At 42.6% G+C, this 15,745-nt stretch overlaps 1 protein-coding gene and 1 long non-coding RNA gene across 4 annotated transcripts in view; one reads left to right on the forward strand and one right to left on the reverse strand.

Annotated features, from left to right (window-relative positions):
• LOC132447467 (uncharacterized) overlaps positions 1–15,745 on the forward strand; it is a 453,739-nt gene that overhangs the window by 143,133 nt on the left and 294,861 nt on the right. The window lies entirely within an intron of this gene.
• nup214 (nucleoporin 214) overlaps positions 9,737–15,745 on the reverse strand; it is a 34,157-nt gene continuing 28,148 nt past the window's right edge. For 2 of the 3 annotated variants that reach the window (XM_060038460.1, XM_060038459.1), the window contains exons 33-36: positions 13,213–13,459; positions 11,190–11,347; positions 10,763–10,796; positions 9,737–9,926 (exon numbers count right to left, since the gene is read on the reverse strand). In XM_060038460.1, coding sequence (XP_059894443.1) covers positions 9,890–9,926; positions 10,763–10,796; positions 11,190–11,347; positions 13,213–13,459 — 476 coding nt within the window. In that variant the 3' untranslated portion in view covers positions 9,737–9,889. Of the gene's footprint in view, positions 9,927–10,762; positions 10,797–11,176; positions 11,348–13,212; positions 13,460–15,745 lie in introns of all 3 variants that reach the window. The other variant, XM_060038461.1, reaches the window with a different exon arrangement.

Genomic DNA, 15,745 nt, shown 5'->3' on the forward strand with positions numbered 1-15,745 from the left:
TTTCGAGGCTTAAAAATAAACATTCAATTTCTAGTCTTTTTTACACGTAGTAAGTTTCAATAACTCCATACCATTACATACCGACATTCAAGCAGCAAAGATGAGACGTCGTTGTGTGGTGAGAACTGATAGAAAATCGATAACAACAATGCCGCCATTTTCTTTATTTTTTGTAACCTACAATAAATAAAGCAGGCTTCCAGTCAATGGAAAAATGGCTTCTCCCCACCGGCGATTGTTGTTGTTTACGATTTTCTATCAGTTCTCACCACACAACGACGTCTCATCTTTGCTCCTTGAATGTCGATATGTAATGGTATGGAGTTATTGAAACTTACTACGTGTAAAAAAGACTAGAAATTGAATGTTTATTTTTCATTGAATGTTTACATAAAGTTGCACTGGGTGCCTTTAAGGACACAATCATTATGCATACAGATGCGTTAATTGGGTCATGTATTCATGTGTACGTGCGTGTGTGTGTTGGTTGGAATTGAAACTAGGTTAAAGGAACATATTGCTTTAACTGAGTGTAAATTCAAAGAGAGGAAGTGAATGCGACATTTCCTCTACGCCAATGATTTTCTGTCCGACCAGGTAGAAAAGTGTTGAAATCATTGATTCAGTTGTAGCAATGGTAACTGTGAAACTCACAGTTACTCTTACTACAAACCCTACCGCTACTTACTTATCATTATGATGATGATTATTAATATGAGGATGATGCTGATTCAGGTTAAACATGACCTTTCATCGTTTGTGTTGATAAAAAAATAAACATAATCATCAGCTTTAATTGCTCAGTGTCGATTCCGACTCATCTTCTTGTGCAACATGAGGAGAACTGATGTGCATAGGTCCAAACACATAAAGGATGACTTTTTTAGGTCCAATCCAGGCCAATTGGGCAAACACAAACTTGGCAAGCAGTAGTAAACTGTAACCTGTAACTGTAAACTTTACCAACACAATAAGTGTCTGTAAAGGTTGAATGGATGAGTTTTTCTTTCATAGAACCTCTTTGTAACTAAACAGGAAACCAGGCGTAACTCTGCCCCTTTCAGTTTCTGGTTTCCTGACCAGGTTCTGTGTCGTCTCCCCCCAGAAGTTCTGCTGTGACACAGAAGAACTGCTGTATCCCAGATCACTCTCTCTAGCACACGTTCACTGCTTTCAGGACCAGTCGTTCTCTTCTCTTCTTCCGATGATGAAAAGCTCTTGTTATAGCGAGGCTCCCTACTAACAGAGCTGTTGAGACGGCTGTTAGAAACAAGATATTGCCATGCCTGGGTTAAAATAAACACCTCTGTATAGCGGATAAGGCCAGCTATGTTATTGTCTCGAAGCATTTGCGATGGCTTCTTTCACTGAGTAACGAAATTATAGAGTGTGTGTTTTGAGGTGTCAGTGGCTGTCTGATGCTAAGATGTAATGATTGCAGTGTTTATCGCTTCTAAACTTAAACCACATTAGGGCACTTTTTTTTATAGTAGCTCCTAATGACATCTGGACAATATGTGGTCCACATGTTCAACGCTCTGCTGACCAGACGGCCTCACCTGTCTGGAGCACTTTGGACAAAATAACGTTAATGTTCTAAAGTAATAACGTAACAAGCCCACATCATTGGGCTAGCTTTTAGTTGACAGTTATACTTAAACATTCAGTTTGGGTTATCTCGATAAAGAATACGATTTTAGCTTTTTGTTCTCATCAAGCTGTATCCAACAGCAGGACAGAGAATGAATATGTAGAAATGAATCATAAAGTGAATCAAAGTAGATAATCCAATATGTATGTTCTGAATCCTACACAGACCTCCAGTATTTGGTCATGACTACTGAACCGTGACATTAACACGATTACATAAACCAGGACATCTCTCTCTCTCGGAAGTTATATACTCCTAACCCTGGGGAGAAAGGGTTCAACAGCCATTCACAGCTGAGAGCCCCATGAAATATACTCATCAGCGCTGCGTTAACAAAAAAAGATCTTTCAGAAAGGCCCACTCTCATATTTACAACCTCCAGGGAAACGGCTGCACATGGACGCCCAGGCAACACAAAAGAACATGCCAGGTGATGTACTGCTCTGTGCCACAGTGCACGCTCTGCTGGGTGTAATGCAGGGATGGATGCTACTACAAGGACACATTTACCAAAAAGCATTTGAAAAAGATAATAGGAAAAGACTGAGAAAAAATATGAAAATGAGTACAAAGAAAAAAACATGATTTATTTAATTTAAAAAGGACTAGGGATCGGCGCATAGAGGGGCATTTAGAAATTCGGCCAGCCAAGATTAGACTGCGTTGTGTTTTCAGACTGAAGACTGTATCAAATAAAGGCAAGGTGTACCAATTGTGTTAGCATTCTGCTAATTTAGCCTGCGAGCACTTTTCACACAAATGCACACGCTGCTGTGCTTCGGTGTCAGTGTGTCTGTGTTGTAGGACTTCAGGGGCAGAGAGACCTCCAGTGTAATAAGTCTGCGTGATGTGATTGATGTTTGGTCATTGGGAAACTGCTGAGTCATGCTTTAACACCACGCCACACAGCAGAATTTACTGACTTTGGTTTGTGGGTGTTCAGACTGGGGGAGGAGGGGGGTTGGGCTGACATTGTTATTAAGTATGAAATTGTTTTTTTCAACACATTTGGACAGACTCCACTCAAGGGCAAAGCAGCAAATCACATAGCGGCTGGGAAAATGACTGCAGACATTTTTGCTTTTGGCTGGATGCAGCATTTTATTATTCTCTGTACCTGTCAGAAAATACGGTTTTATATATATTTGACACACGATGCCTGAGTAAAGAATATATAATCTTTCTATCTGCAAATAATTAGAAATAGTCTTTACTTTTAATACCATATACTCGCCACACAATGTAATCATCCAACCATTTGTAAGTGTATTTTTATTGGTAAATTATTATTTTATTATCATAAGATGTAGAATTCAACTCATATTTTGATGTTTTCATGATAATTATAGGAATATGACTCGACTTTGGGAACACGTTTATCATATAGGATTCATAAAAAAACCACAACGACCTCAGTTGATTGGGCTTGGCCCCACTCCACCTTGGCTGGGGAGCCCGAAAGGGTTTTTGGACGCCGCTCTGTTGAAGACCTCAGTGGGCCATGGGAGGGCTTAAAGAAGCTCCCTATCACGGCGTGTTTAGGAGGTATGCTGGAAGTAATCACCGGCACTAGCAGGGAAGCTAAGAGCCATGCTAAGAGGCTGGCTATGCTCAGAGCCGCAAACTCTGAACTCTTCGGCTCAGCAAGGGCTCAGAAAGAATCAGCGGAGAGATTGTCTTCACTACGAGTTGACCTTTCACCCCTCTGATGAAATTCAAAAGGAAACCTTAAGATGAGCAACGATTTAATCCAGAAAATAGGAGAATTTGTTAGACGTATTATATAACAGCTCAGTCTTTTTTGCTCCATCTTCAACAGAACCAACAGAATCTAGTCTCCCAGACAGAAGGGCTGTAATCTGGGTCAATGGGGTCGTTTCACCTTCCTTTGCTTCATATTTGTTACGGACCAATCATGTTTCTGGAGGCGGGATCTGTGAGCGCGTAATTGGGTTAACACAAACTTGGCCAGCAGTAGATAACTGTTCAAAAAAGTATCTTCAAAGGTTGAGCGGGTGAGTTTTTCTTTGTTAACCAAACAGGAAACAAGACGTAACTCCGCCCCTTTTGATTTTTGGTTTCCTGCCCAGGTTCAGTGGCGTCTCCCTCCTGAAGTTCTGCTTTGACACAGTAAGACTGCTGGGCCCCAAATAACAAATAACTCTCTCGCTCTAACACACATTCATTCACTGTATGCTCACCGCTATATTTACACTAGTGTGTGTGTCTGTGTGCATGAGTGTGTGTGTGTGTGTGTATTTGTGTGTGTGTGTATTTGTGTGTGTGTGTGTGTGTGTGTGTGTTTGTTTGCGTGTGTGTGTGTGTGTGTGTGTGTGTGTTTGTTTGTGTGCGTGTGACACTCACAATCTTGCAAGAAAACCACCTGTCCTAGTTGGTAGGCCAAGTAATCACAGTGTGATTATTTTGTACGGCACCACAGCGGGTCAGGACTATTAATACTCTGTGTGGTGGTGGTACTGTGTTACAACTCCAACGGCTTTTTCCAATCCAGGATACAGAGCCCGGCTTTACTCTATCAGGGCGCCCAAGAAATCTATGGGCTGTTGAGGAGTTGTGGTTTGTGATGGGTCGGGTGTTGGTTGTTGGGTGTTGGTTGGTGTCCAAATGTTTACACAACAGGGAGGTAGTTTGAGGATGACAAGTTGGTGGGATCGATCGTTTCATTGACTTGTTTGGAGAAGGCGAACAAAAGTCGAACATAATTTGTGTTGGGGTGTGTTTGCTTGGGGATGATTTTGAAATATCGCCCCAGGCACCTTTAAAAAGCATGCTGCGCAGACGTGTGCTCAATGGGATGGATGATTTACGGGGAGGACAATAGGGGTTTAAGGGTGCGTGTTCAGCCAGCAAAAACGGTTTGAGAGAGAGAGAGAGAGACGTAGGGGAGCGAGAGATAGAGACATAGAGGGACAGAAAGAAATACATAGAGAGACACACAGACTTATTATTATTATTCAAGATGACATGCCATTCTTCGTATGGGCAACAAATAGCAATACAATAAAAAGACTGCAAACAATGTCTTGAGGCTTGTAAGTATATTCACGTAAACAGATTCATTCACAGATCATAACCAGAATAGGATGATAAACATAAACATACATTTATTCATTATAATTATTTTATGTTAAATAGTATATTTTGCACATTGCCGTTTAAAGGCACCCAGTGCAACTTTCGAGGCTTAAAAAGAAACATTCAATTTCTAGTCTTTTTTACACGTAGTAAGTTTCAATAACTCCATACCATTACATACCGACATTTAAGCAGCAAAGATGAGACGTCGTTGTGTGGTGAGAACTGATACAAAATCGATAACAACAACAATGCCGCCATTTTCTTTATTTTTTGTAACCTACAATAAATAAAGCAGGCTTCCAGTCAATGGAAAAATGGCTTCTCCCCACCGGCGATTGTTGTTGTTTACGATTTTCTATCAGTTCTCACCACACAACGACGTCTCATCTTTGCTCCTTGAATGTCGATATGTAATGGTATGGAGTTATTGAAACTTACTACGTGTAAAAAAGACTAGAAATTGAATGTTTATTTTTCATTGAATGTTTACATAAAGTTGCACTGGGTGCCTTTAAAACGTAGCTTCGTGATTATCCACAAGAAAATGTTCATTTCTCAATTTCTGTATTTTGGGCATCCAAACACGAAGATAGTTTCACTTTAATACGTTAATGAGTTACAAGAATCTTAACCCCCAAAAATTGAAATGTAGCGGTTTCTACTTCTAATCATCAGTAGCAGGAAGCAGAATTCAAACATTGTCTACCACACACAACTCTGTACCTAAAGAGAAACGTTTATCACACAAAGGTGCAATTTAAAACCAGAGAGGCGAGTGGGAAAATAGTTCTGACGTCAGTTCAAGTAATAAATTAGTGTGGAAAGCTGTGTTGAAGACAACTTCTGTCATTCCACACAGCTCTGCTATAAACGGCGTGTCAGTATACCCATTGAGTACATACACAGTACACACACGTCAACCTGTCATGTAAGCCTTTAAACATGACAAGAATCAATCAACTAAATTCAGATTTCGGTTTTTGGGGTTTGGATAAGCTTTCCTTTTTTTACATTAAAATTAAATATCTTAAATTAACAAAGTGTTTTCATTCACAGCCAAATGTATTTGATAAATATAATAAACATATTTTGGATAACTATTGAATTCAATCCTATTGTACTATCCAAAAATATTTATTTAATGTGTGCGTAGAAAGGAGATCTCAAGCATTCCTATATGCTCTCTGATATTGGCGTGGAATGGCACTCTTGTCAGGCCCCACACCTTTGCAATCACATTTAATTAAACTGCTGGTCCATGTCATGTTCGATTAGACGGCTCATTTAAAATAATCCCCAGCCAAAACACAAAACTCTGAATGCATCCTCAGGCTGGTTTCACAGTGGTTCCCTGACTCAGCATACGGTGTTGTTACTCCAACCACATGGCTCCATTGGTAGACGGCTTCAAACATATTGTTCACACACTCATCAAAGTGAAATGTTTAGAAGAGATTATAGTAAAAGATGCATCGTTTGCATGCATATCCATATGGGGCAGGATGGTCTACGGTTGGGCTAATCCGAGTTCCAGTTGGTCGATACTGGATTCAAACCCCCATGGCCACAGTTCACCTGTTTGTGCCTTTGAGCAAGATGCCCTGACCTCTGAAAATATATGTAAAAATACATGAACAAAGCTCAAAGGCACAAATACTTCACAGATGCAATACCTCTGAAGTATTATGATGACCTGCAGTGTAGTCATCCTAAACACAATGGCAGGTCACAGGCCTGGTTCAATGTTCTACAGTCAAAGAGTTTGTGTTGTGAGCGAAAAAGTGGCTGCTTGGAAAGTGAGATCATCACAGCGACCAATCGTGGCCCTGACGCTCCATTTGAAGCCCACCCAAAGCCTGCTGATCTGACTGGCAGGTAAACACTGAGTTAATTACTGGAGTCAAGCTAAATCCATTCATGTTTGAGTACTAATATTTCTCTACAGACATTGTTTTTGTCCTTTTTTCATTCCGGAATTACATCCTTTAAATGGTCTAAAATGTGTTTGATAAATTTGCGTTTAAATATTTACAAATATGGTTATTAATTAAACATGCATTTGAATTTGATCTCCTTTCATTGTTTTCCCTATTCAAACTTTATGTTTTCCAAGTTCGTCCCCTATTCTTCCCACATTGAGCACTTTGAAATGTTGTTTTTTAAAGGGATATCCATAAAGTTTTTAACATTATGTTTGACAGTCAGCCTCAAACTTCTCTCAACCTGCTCCTTTTGGCCTTCCAGGAGAAACCTTTAAACACGGCCAGCCTAGAACCAGCAGCACAGTGCCGAGGAAGTCGCTCCAGGAGTGGGGCGGACTTACTCATTAAATTTGCAGCAGCAGCAAGTTGACCCGGCCAAGCAAGCCGGGCTCAAGTTCCCTTGCAGAGTGCGACGCCAACATGAACATCTGCCATTTCAGACGGTGGCAAACTTGTGACATCACAAGTGAGGCTGTTAGCCAAGACGGTACAGTGGATCTTCGATCATCTCTGTGTTGCTGGGGATCGTCATCTATCATTCATGGGTCTGGGTGGACCTGCTCCCACTTTTGATGTCACAAGTGGATAGATTTTGAAGTCATGGTCTATAATGAGGAAACATGCATGCGCCCTTTAACCCTGTGGTCTGGGTGTTGTGGTGAAAAGGTACAAGACAAACACCTGAGACCGCCCAAATCACGCCACTGAGTCCATCTCAGTTAGTCCATTGGTGTCTGCACACTAATCTATTGGGATCGGAGCATTCAAGTTACATTAATGAGCAAACTGATCATTTTTTATCTGGCTATTTGTAGATTGTAGTTTCTCACGTTATTAAGAATTGTTCTGCTTAAATCAAAAGAGTTGAAGTTCAAAATTGACGGTATGGGATGTGTCCGGCATAAAGACTATAGGGTCTGTATTCATCGACCTATCTGTCCGCACGTTGTGCTGCAAATAGTGAAAATAAACGTATGTCTGACACAACACCCGAGAAACCCACCACATACCTCATCAACAAGTGTCCCAAATAACTTTGATGAGACACTGCCTACACCCCCCCCCCTCCCCCCAAGAAGAACGAATAGAAATGGCCAGAGGACTCCCAGACACCACACATACCACGGGAACACCGGGTCCCAGGGCGAAGGAGAGGGTGAGTGGCTGATCATCACTCACTAACACTTGGGGGGGGGGGGGAGCGTGGAGCTGGGAGATGTGGTGGTGGTGGTGGTGGTGGTGGTGGTGGTGATGGTGGTGCTTCAGGCCAGGCTATTTTTATCAGGACAGCTGCTGTCCTCAGGAGTGTCTGGATCTGGGAGCATTCCGTTTCCATCCCAAGAAAAATAACGGCCTCAAAAGCTGAAGGTTGGATGATAGAAGAAATATATCATCCAAATATTTGTTGTTTACAGAGCGAATGGGGACAATCGTGAACTAGTGTCCGCGGCACTGGCAGAGTGGTCATCCTGGGGGGATTAAACTGCCCTAAGCTTATCCTCTTTGGCTTAAAGCATTAAAACCATTAGGCTCCGTTACTGCGCTGGTACCTCGCTTTATTTCATTAGCAAACACCAGTAATTAAAGTGTTTAAATCACGCATACACAAACTTACTCAAAACAGGTCACTTTTTTCTTTTTGAAGGGACACTTCCAAAAGCATACCAAAAATATTTAATTTTGTACGCAAACGATATTGTAATATTAGATCCAAAAGGCTCATGGCTGTTGGATGGTCGGTCTATTTTGGAGAGCTGGAGGGGCTCCACTTCAGAGAGTCTCTACAAGGCATCAGGGGGGCCAGTGAAGCACTCCTCCTTCCCCAATCGGAGGCAGGGCCGCCCACACACACTTTGACACACACATTCCGATGCCACACAGCGGTCGGGACCCTCTCGCTCTGCCAAGTGAGACACGCGAGATAAGCCGGTGAGAGCGACAGGGATACGCGCCCCGGTTGTAAGGATTTGGGGGGGGTATTTTGGGGTCGACGGTCGCAGTGACACAAGGTCCATGCACCCATGTATGCCGTCAGTTCTCGTTACAACAAGCAGTGTTGTAGCAAAGCTAGCTACAGCTGGAACTACTGGTGGGAGAACCGTTTGAATATTAAAAAGGTTGAATCACATACGAAGCAAGAAGATCAAATCCCTTCCGATGAGGATTGTGATGTTAAAAGGCTTCCGGTTTTACTACCCGGTGTCACATGAAGATTCATCACGAGCCACACTTCAGTCTCACTTTTTGACGTCACAAATGTAAATGGGGGTTTTCCCTGGTTGTGAAAATTGGGCCGTTTGACCATTGCAGATTTAAACTGTTTTAGAACAGTAACATAGAATGTTTCATCTATGAACAATGGGCCATTAAAACAATTTGCAATAAATGGCGGTTTCTGAATTGTTTGCAAATCAATGGTCCTTTTTTGTGTCATTATTCAACAAAGAAAACCCAATCTATAAAACACTGTAATCAGGTAAATGTTTTAAACCGGCAATCAAAGTTCTCGGAAACCCTGAGTTACTGTAAAGTATGAGAAAACATTACTAGATTTATTATTGCCAATCATGGTATGACAGCAAGAATTTATTTAAGAACAGCATAATTTATTTGAATAAAATGATGAGGATGGAAGTAGGACTGAGTAATAATTAAATACGATCATTCATCTTTGAATGGCATTGTATGGTCGTTACATGCAGACACAGATCCATCATGATGCCCAGCCTTATCGTCTAAACGCATGATAAGATATTCCCTTAAATCAGTGAGAGGAGAACAGTTTTAGTCTAACACTATAAACACTTCAATAGAATGACCCTTACTCAGACCATTTAGAACGGTATTTTAAATGACTGAATTAGTGAAGCATTAGTGATTTGTGCTCTAAACATGAACGCTGATGACAAAGATAAGCTCTGAATATTGGTTACCACAAGACGATAACCATAATGAAACGCATAGCTCTCTTTTAAACCTATTACTTATAAAACACAACACTACCTTTTCTACCAAAAGTCATTTATTTTGATAAAAATAAAGTTTGAAATAACATGTTTACAAATAAAATTGTGTTGACAAATTACATAATTCAACTGATTTCTGGATGTGAGGCAGAATGAACTCTGGGTTTGACTGAAGATAGTGTTAGCCAATGCTAGCTCCTCCAACTGGCAAACGTTTTTGCTGGCGATCTGTTGACACAAACCAAAAAACAAAAGTGCAGAAAAGTTAGATTCATATAAAAGGGTTACATTATTTAAGGCTTTAAGATTTTTTTTCGTTTTCTTCTATCAAAGCATTTAAACGTTTGCCATTTAAAGAAGATGAATAAAGTGAAAGTCTGCATTAGAATAAATTGTGTCGTTGTCTTTCTGTGGCCTGTGGTTGTTAGCTTAGAATACTAATGACAGAGTAAAACTACTTTTACAAGCCAAGTCATATCACCGCTCCCAGTCAAAGACCTCAGCATTGGCAGTTTAATCGACTGAGTCATATAGCAGACACTTTTACCTTGAGGGACTTAAGAGTACACAGTCAAATCTGACTGCGTACTGGAACAGTAACAACCATTTACAAGCACTGCATGACCAAGAGTAGCATGTCAATCACAGAATAAGGGTTGTGTGTGTGTAATGAGCAGGTGACTAGTGGAAACCGGTGAAGACCGAGAGATAGGAGACATCTGTCTGAGTGAACACGCCCACTCGTGATGTCACAAAGGGATAAGAGTTGGAAAGGGCATGTGATTGCTTATAAACTGGACACCTGGAGCTGGGATTGGGGCCCTTTGAAACACACACGCCATGGTGTACTGGTCCATGTGACACAAACAGGTGAGAGAGAGAGTCCAGAGAGAGAGACCAGAGAGAGAGACCAGATAGACCAGAGACCAGATAGACAGACAGAGGACAGAGACAGAAAGAGAGAGAGAAAAGCCAAGCCGAGGTAAACAATATGGCATATCCTGTAATATAAGAGCATATATAAAAAAAAGACCCAAAAATATGCAAACACACACAGTACTTACTGATCTGGGGACGTGAAACTACCTCCAGAGAATCCTACCGGAAAGAAAATACATTCACATCAAAACATCCGGATCTTATTCATCTAAAATGTCTTCCTGTGTCTAAGGTCAACAATAACCCAATGGATGTTCACTGACGTCTAAAAGAAAATACGAAATAGCTACCATTCAATACGGAACATTAACTCAATACAACCAACTTATCAGTCATGGTATTAAGTATTCTAGTGTTTCAGATTTATTAAATAACCACTCAATGTTCAGTCAATAAATCATCCATCATTTTAAATTGCGATGTAATATGTGTGACGGAGAATGTGCCTCTCCGTTCCTTTACACTATGTACACGTTTACGACACTAATTCATGTGAGGTGCGGTAATAAAAAGCCCACGTCACGGGGGGGTCGACATACTGTTGGGACCCACCTCCTTGGGGCTGCTGCTGCTGCTGCTGGCCGAGGCCCCCGAAGCCCCCCTGCTGGGCCCCGAACACGGGGGCCTGCTGGGCCAGGCCCCCGAACGAGGGCGGAGCGCTCTGATTGGCTAGAGCGCCAAAGGAAGGCGCGCTCTGGGGAGAGGCGAAGCTGTGTGGGGGAGGAGGGGGGGGAGAGGTGTTAAAGAGGAGTCAGAATCCGGGTGGGTTACGACCGGGTGGGCCTGCTGTGAGCTGGGGGGGGGGTCGGTGTCCACGCCCGCTATGATGGTAACCGGTGGCAACCGGGCCTAGACTGAGCCACAGGCAGGGGAGTCATGAGCGAACCCCAAACACTGGAGGCAACGCTGAAGGACAAAGAGGCAGCCTCGTGGATCTAATGAAAGAAATGTAATTCAATCCGAGATGTATGAGGAAGTATTGGTCAAATGTGGAGTCAAGCACAGCTTTCTTTATTTTTTATCAAATGACATTGCTCCAATACGAGGAAAAACATCAATGCACAATCTTGAAGTGAAGATCGAGAACAGAACGGGACATGCTACAAACAACGCACGTTTTCTTGTGGTTAATCACAATTCACAGAATTCTTTAGCATCTGCTAAACTACGCTACGAGCTGAATATTTTGTTTAGCTAGTTCGCATCTTGCCTGATAATTTGCTAATTAATGTAGTGCCAAAAGCACCGCTGCATAAACGAAAGACAAAACTTGTCAGGTGTGAAAATATATGATGATCAGCCAAAATTAAAACGCCTTCTATTTGGGGGGAAAGAGAGGAGAGGGGGTGTGCGTGTGTGCAGAGGGGGTGTTGGGTTATGTCATCTTGTCTACCGGATGCAGGTCCAATTTGAGAATCTGAAGCGGGAGGGTGACGGGGGGAGGGGAAAGGGTGAAGCAGAGAGCAGCTTAATCTGCACGAAGCAAGCCCCCCCACACACACACACACACACACACACACACACACACACACACACACACACACACACACACACACACACACACACACACACACACACACACACACACACACACACACACAGGGATTATCTGAGGGGAATAATCCAGTGCTGCATGGAGCTGTTTTTTGGCCTCAACTCCAGACTCACTACAGTCTAGATCCCAAAGAATAACATGAACTTCCTAGTCTTCCCATGAGGCCTGGGTCCTGAGGAAAATGCAATACAATTGTAAAGTATTATTATTCATCACTGGGAGGAGGAGGTCCTGTGTGGCCTCTCATTCTTCCTCTTCCTACCCTTCTGGGGTTCTTACAGAGTTGCCCTTTCCAGTCTGAGGACTAAAAGCAACATTTCGTCAACTTTCCCACCATCAAACAGCTTTGGTTAAGACTTATTCAATGATGTGTTGAAGGCACGTAGTGAGACAGTTTCCGTAAGCACAACAGAATGAATGGGATTGGAAAAATAAATGGATCACTTCACACTCGACAAAGAGTCATGACATTTCCCAAAGATCATATTAAGCCAATATAATATTGTCTTATGTTTAGGGGCAATAATATTGTGGGCCTGTGAAGCCCCCTGTGAATACGGGTGATGATGAAGATGATTATTATTATATTACGAAATAAGTAATGGGATGGTAAAAATAAAGTAACAATGAAATACTCAACGTAAATGGTAATAGCAGTGATTCCTTTTATAGTAGGGTTGCACCGATTTTTCGGCCATACATCGGCATCGGCCGAATTTTGCCTTGTTCACTAACACCAGACATACACCACTGTGATTCTTCACAAAAATAAACTCTCATTTGAAAGAAGGTTGTTTCATAAATTTGCGTTTTTGAATTTGTGCTCATTCAAAGACAATGTGAAGAAGGGCTGAAAGACTGAAGTGGGGGAATAAATAACCAAAGAATAATAACAAAACATTGCGTCGGCTTTCAGCTTAACTGTTATTGTAAGAATCTGTATCAGTATCAGGAATATGAACTGTCCAAAAAAACAACTGCAATCTAAATGTGAGTTGAATAAATAAATAAGGCGCTCACCCGAACCCTCCGACGTTGGAGGCCGCTGTGCCCTCACCAAACACCTTCCCCGCCGGGGAGCCCATGCTGGCACCCATGCTGGCACCCATGCTGGCACCCATGGGGGCACCCATGGCTGATCCCATGGCCGATCCCATGGTGGCATTGCTGAAGGCAGGGGCGGAGCCAAAGGCTGCCCCGCCCCCAAATGCTGGGGTTCCCCCGAAAGAGGGGGGGCTTCCGAACACAGGAGCGCTGCCAAAGCCACCTAGAGGAAATAAATAAGTTAATTAATAAATTAATGCGTTTTGAAGATGCCCGGTTCCCTGGTTTGGAGGCATTGGATACGTCCGTCCTCTCGTTACGTACTTAATTATTGAATCGGTGTACATGGTCCGAAGTCAATACTTGCTGAAATATTTTGACCCATTTTATGTTAACACATGGAAATTCTAGCACCGCTTTCACTTGTTGGCTTAAACCCGGGCGGATGATGGCAGGGAGACAAGGTGACCGTGAGGGAGACGCATCGCCGTGTGAGGGAAACCAGCAGTGGGGTGTGTATGGCCATGAGACAGAAGGTAAGCTGCATTACCCCGCTGGGCAGATAGAGCCAATTATGATATAGTAATGATAACATTTATTAATTAATAAAATAAAAAAATAAAAGATATATTTTTAAATGATATATATATATATATAATATATTTATATGAATAAAAAAGGAAATAAAAATATAGAATAAAAGCAACAAACATTAAAATAATGAAAGAAAAAGTACACATGTTACCATCTGTCAGATGCTTAAATGACTTATTCCATCCCACCTGGCTCCCAGGTGATTGTAATCAGAGAACAGGTGATATCAATCACCAATCAACCAGCTGGCTAACGGGCCGTGGCACTGCGCCCCGATTGGCTGTCCGTCACAACAGCAGTTATGGGATCACAAGTTTACCATAACTACACTACGCTACCGTTTGATTAAGAGACGAAAATAAACTTTCGCAGCTGTATTATATACAACAATTGATCACTCAAGACCAAGGCTTCAGAAGGGTGTGAAAAGGAGCAGTAGAGGCAAGGCGCGCTGAAATTACAGCTTGGTGAGCAGAGATCCTCGGGTGAATTATTTATATACTGGGTGGTAACGTGATAACCACCACTACGTAAAGTGCGTAGTATCAGTGGTCATCCTATACTAAGAGAAACTACACAAATACTAGAGTCGCTGTAAAATGTACCATGTCAATATATATCATTATGATTTTTCTATACTGTTTACTCTCCTTACCACACTAACAAGGAGAAACAAACAAAAATTATAAAACGCTTGCATTATGTACAAAGGCAATACAATTTTACTTCTATAATTTGGCATTATTAATTAATTTGTCTTATTTTTTAGTTTAATTGCCATTTTACTGAAGGCTAAACATGAGTAGATTGCAGAAGTTCATCATGGGGCCCTGTTGCGACAGAACTGCCGTGGTAGATTACAAAACTTATTTCTGTACTGTTCATCTGTGCCAACATGATAAGGTGAGGCGATCGCTCATATACTCCATATACACTGTATACACTATAACCACGAGGACAAAGGGTCATTGGCTGTGTCCCAAACGGAAGACAGCTGCCTGCGGCCTTGCTGTCTGGCGGGGCAGTATCTAATGGAGGCTGCGTTTAGGTATGAGGTTACCTGTAAAGGAGACGTGGCCGGGACGTACTTCCAAGGGAGCAATGCGCCGCGACATCACGATGTCGGCAAAGTACAGACAGTTGACGAACGTCCACACACGTGTCTTAAATGAGCATGACAAATCTGGGACTCCACTGTCGATTTCTCGGTCAAAACGAGAATCAGAGGTTCAACTAAGTCAATATAATTGATATCTGAATATAAACTCGGGGCTGTGCTTGCCATTGTATTTCTCCTCTCGTCTGAGCAGCAGACTGGCTGCACGGCATTGTTGGGGGATCCAGACCAACGGAGGATACGTCTCCGTCTGTGCTGCTTGCAACATCGGCCAAGTAGCAGACTCCTCCGCATGCGGCGGTGTTTGTGAATACTCGACTGAGACACGACCTGCCTTCGACCATGGCCTGAACAGCCGTTCGGGGGGCCAGCCGCGGCATCCCCGTTGTGCTCACATCCAGTGGGTTCTTTTCACAGGGGGCGTCGTTCGCCCAGAACAAACGCAGGTGCTGCACCACCACTTATTATGGGTCAGCAGATACGATGCACCAGGGTCGAGGGTCAATCAGGGACAGCGTCCCTAGTTTGGGCTGGCGTCAGGAGGGACACCTGTGTTTATCCTACCACGAAGCCTCTGTGAAAAGAGGCTATCGGTATTATTAGAAAAATATTGACTCGGTACGCCTTTTGCTTTTGATCGAACGGCGTGCATTACTGGGGGTGTCGGCGCAGCACAGCTGGTGGTCTTATCTCTCAGAGCACATGGGTCCCTCACTCCCCTGAACACTGCCTCGATAGGAACGACTGAAGATAGACCTGCTACGAGTGAATGCTGGAAACTCCCCGCAGGCCTGACGA

This window comes from Gadus macrocephalus, chromosome 19 (assembly GCF_031168955.1).
Source record: "Gadus macrocephalus chromosome 19, ASM3116895v1".
Lineage (NCBI taxonomy): Eukaryota > Metazoa > Chordata > Actinopteri > Gadiformes > Gadidae > Gadus > Gadus macrocephalus.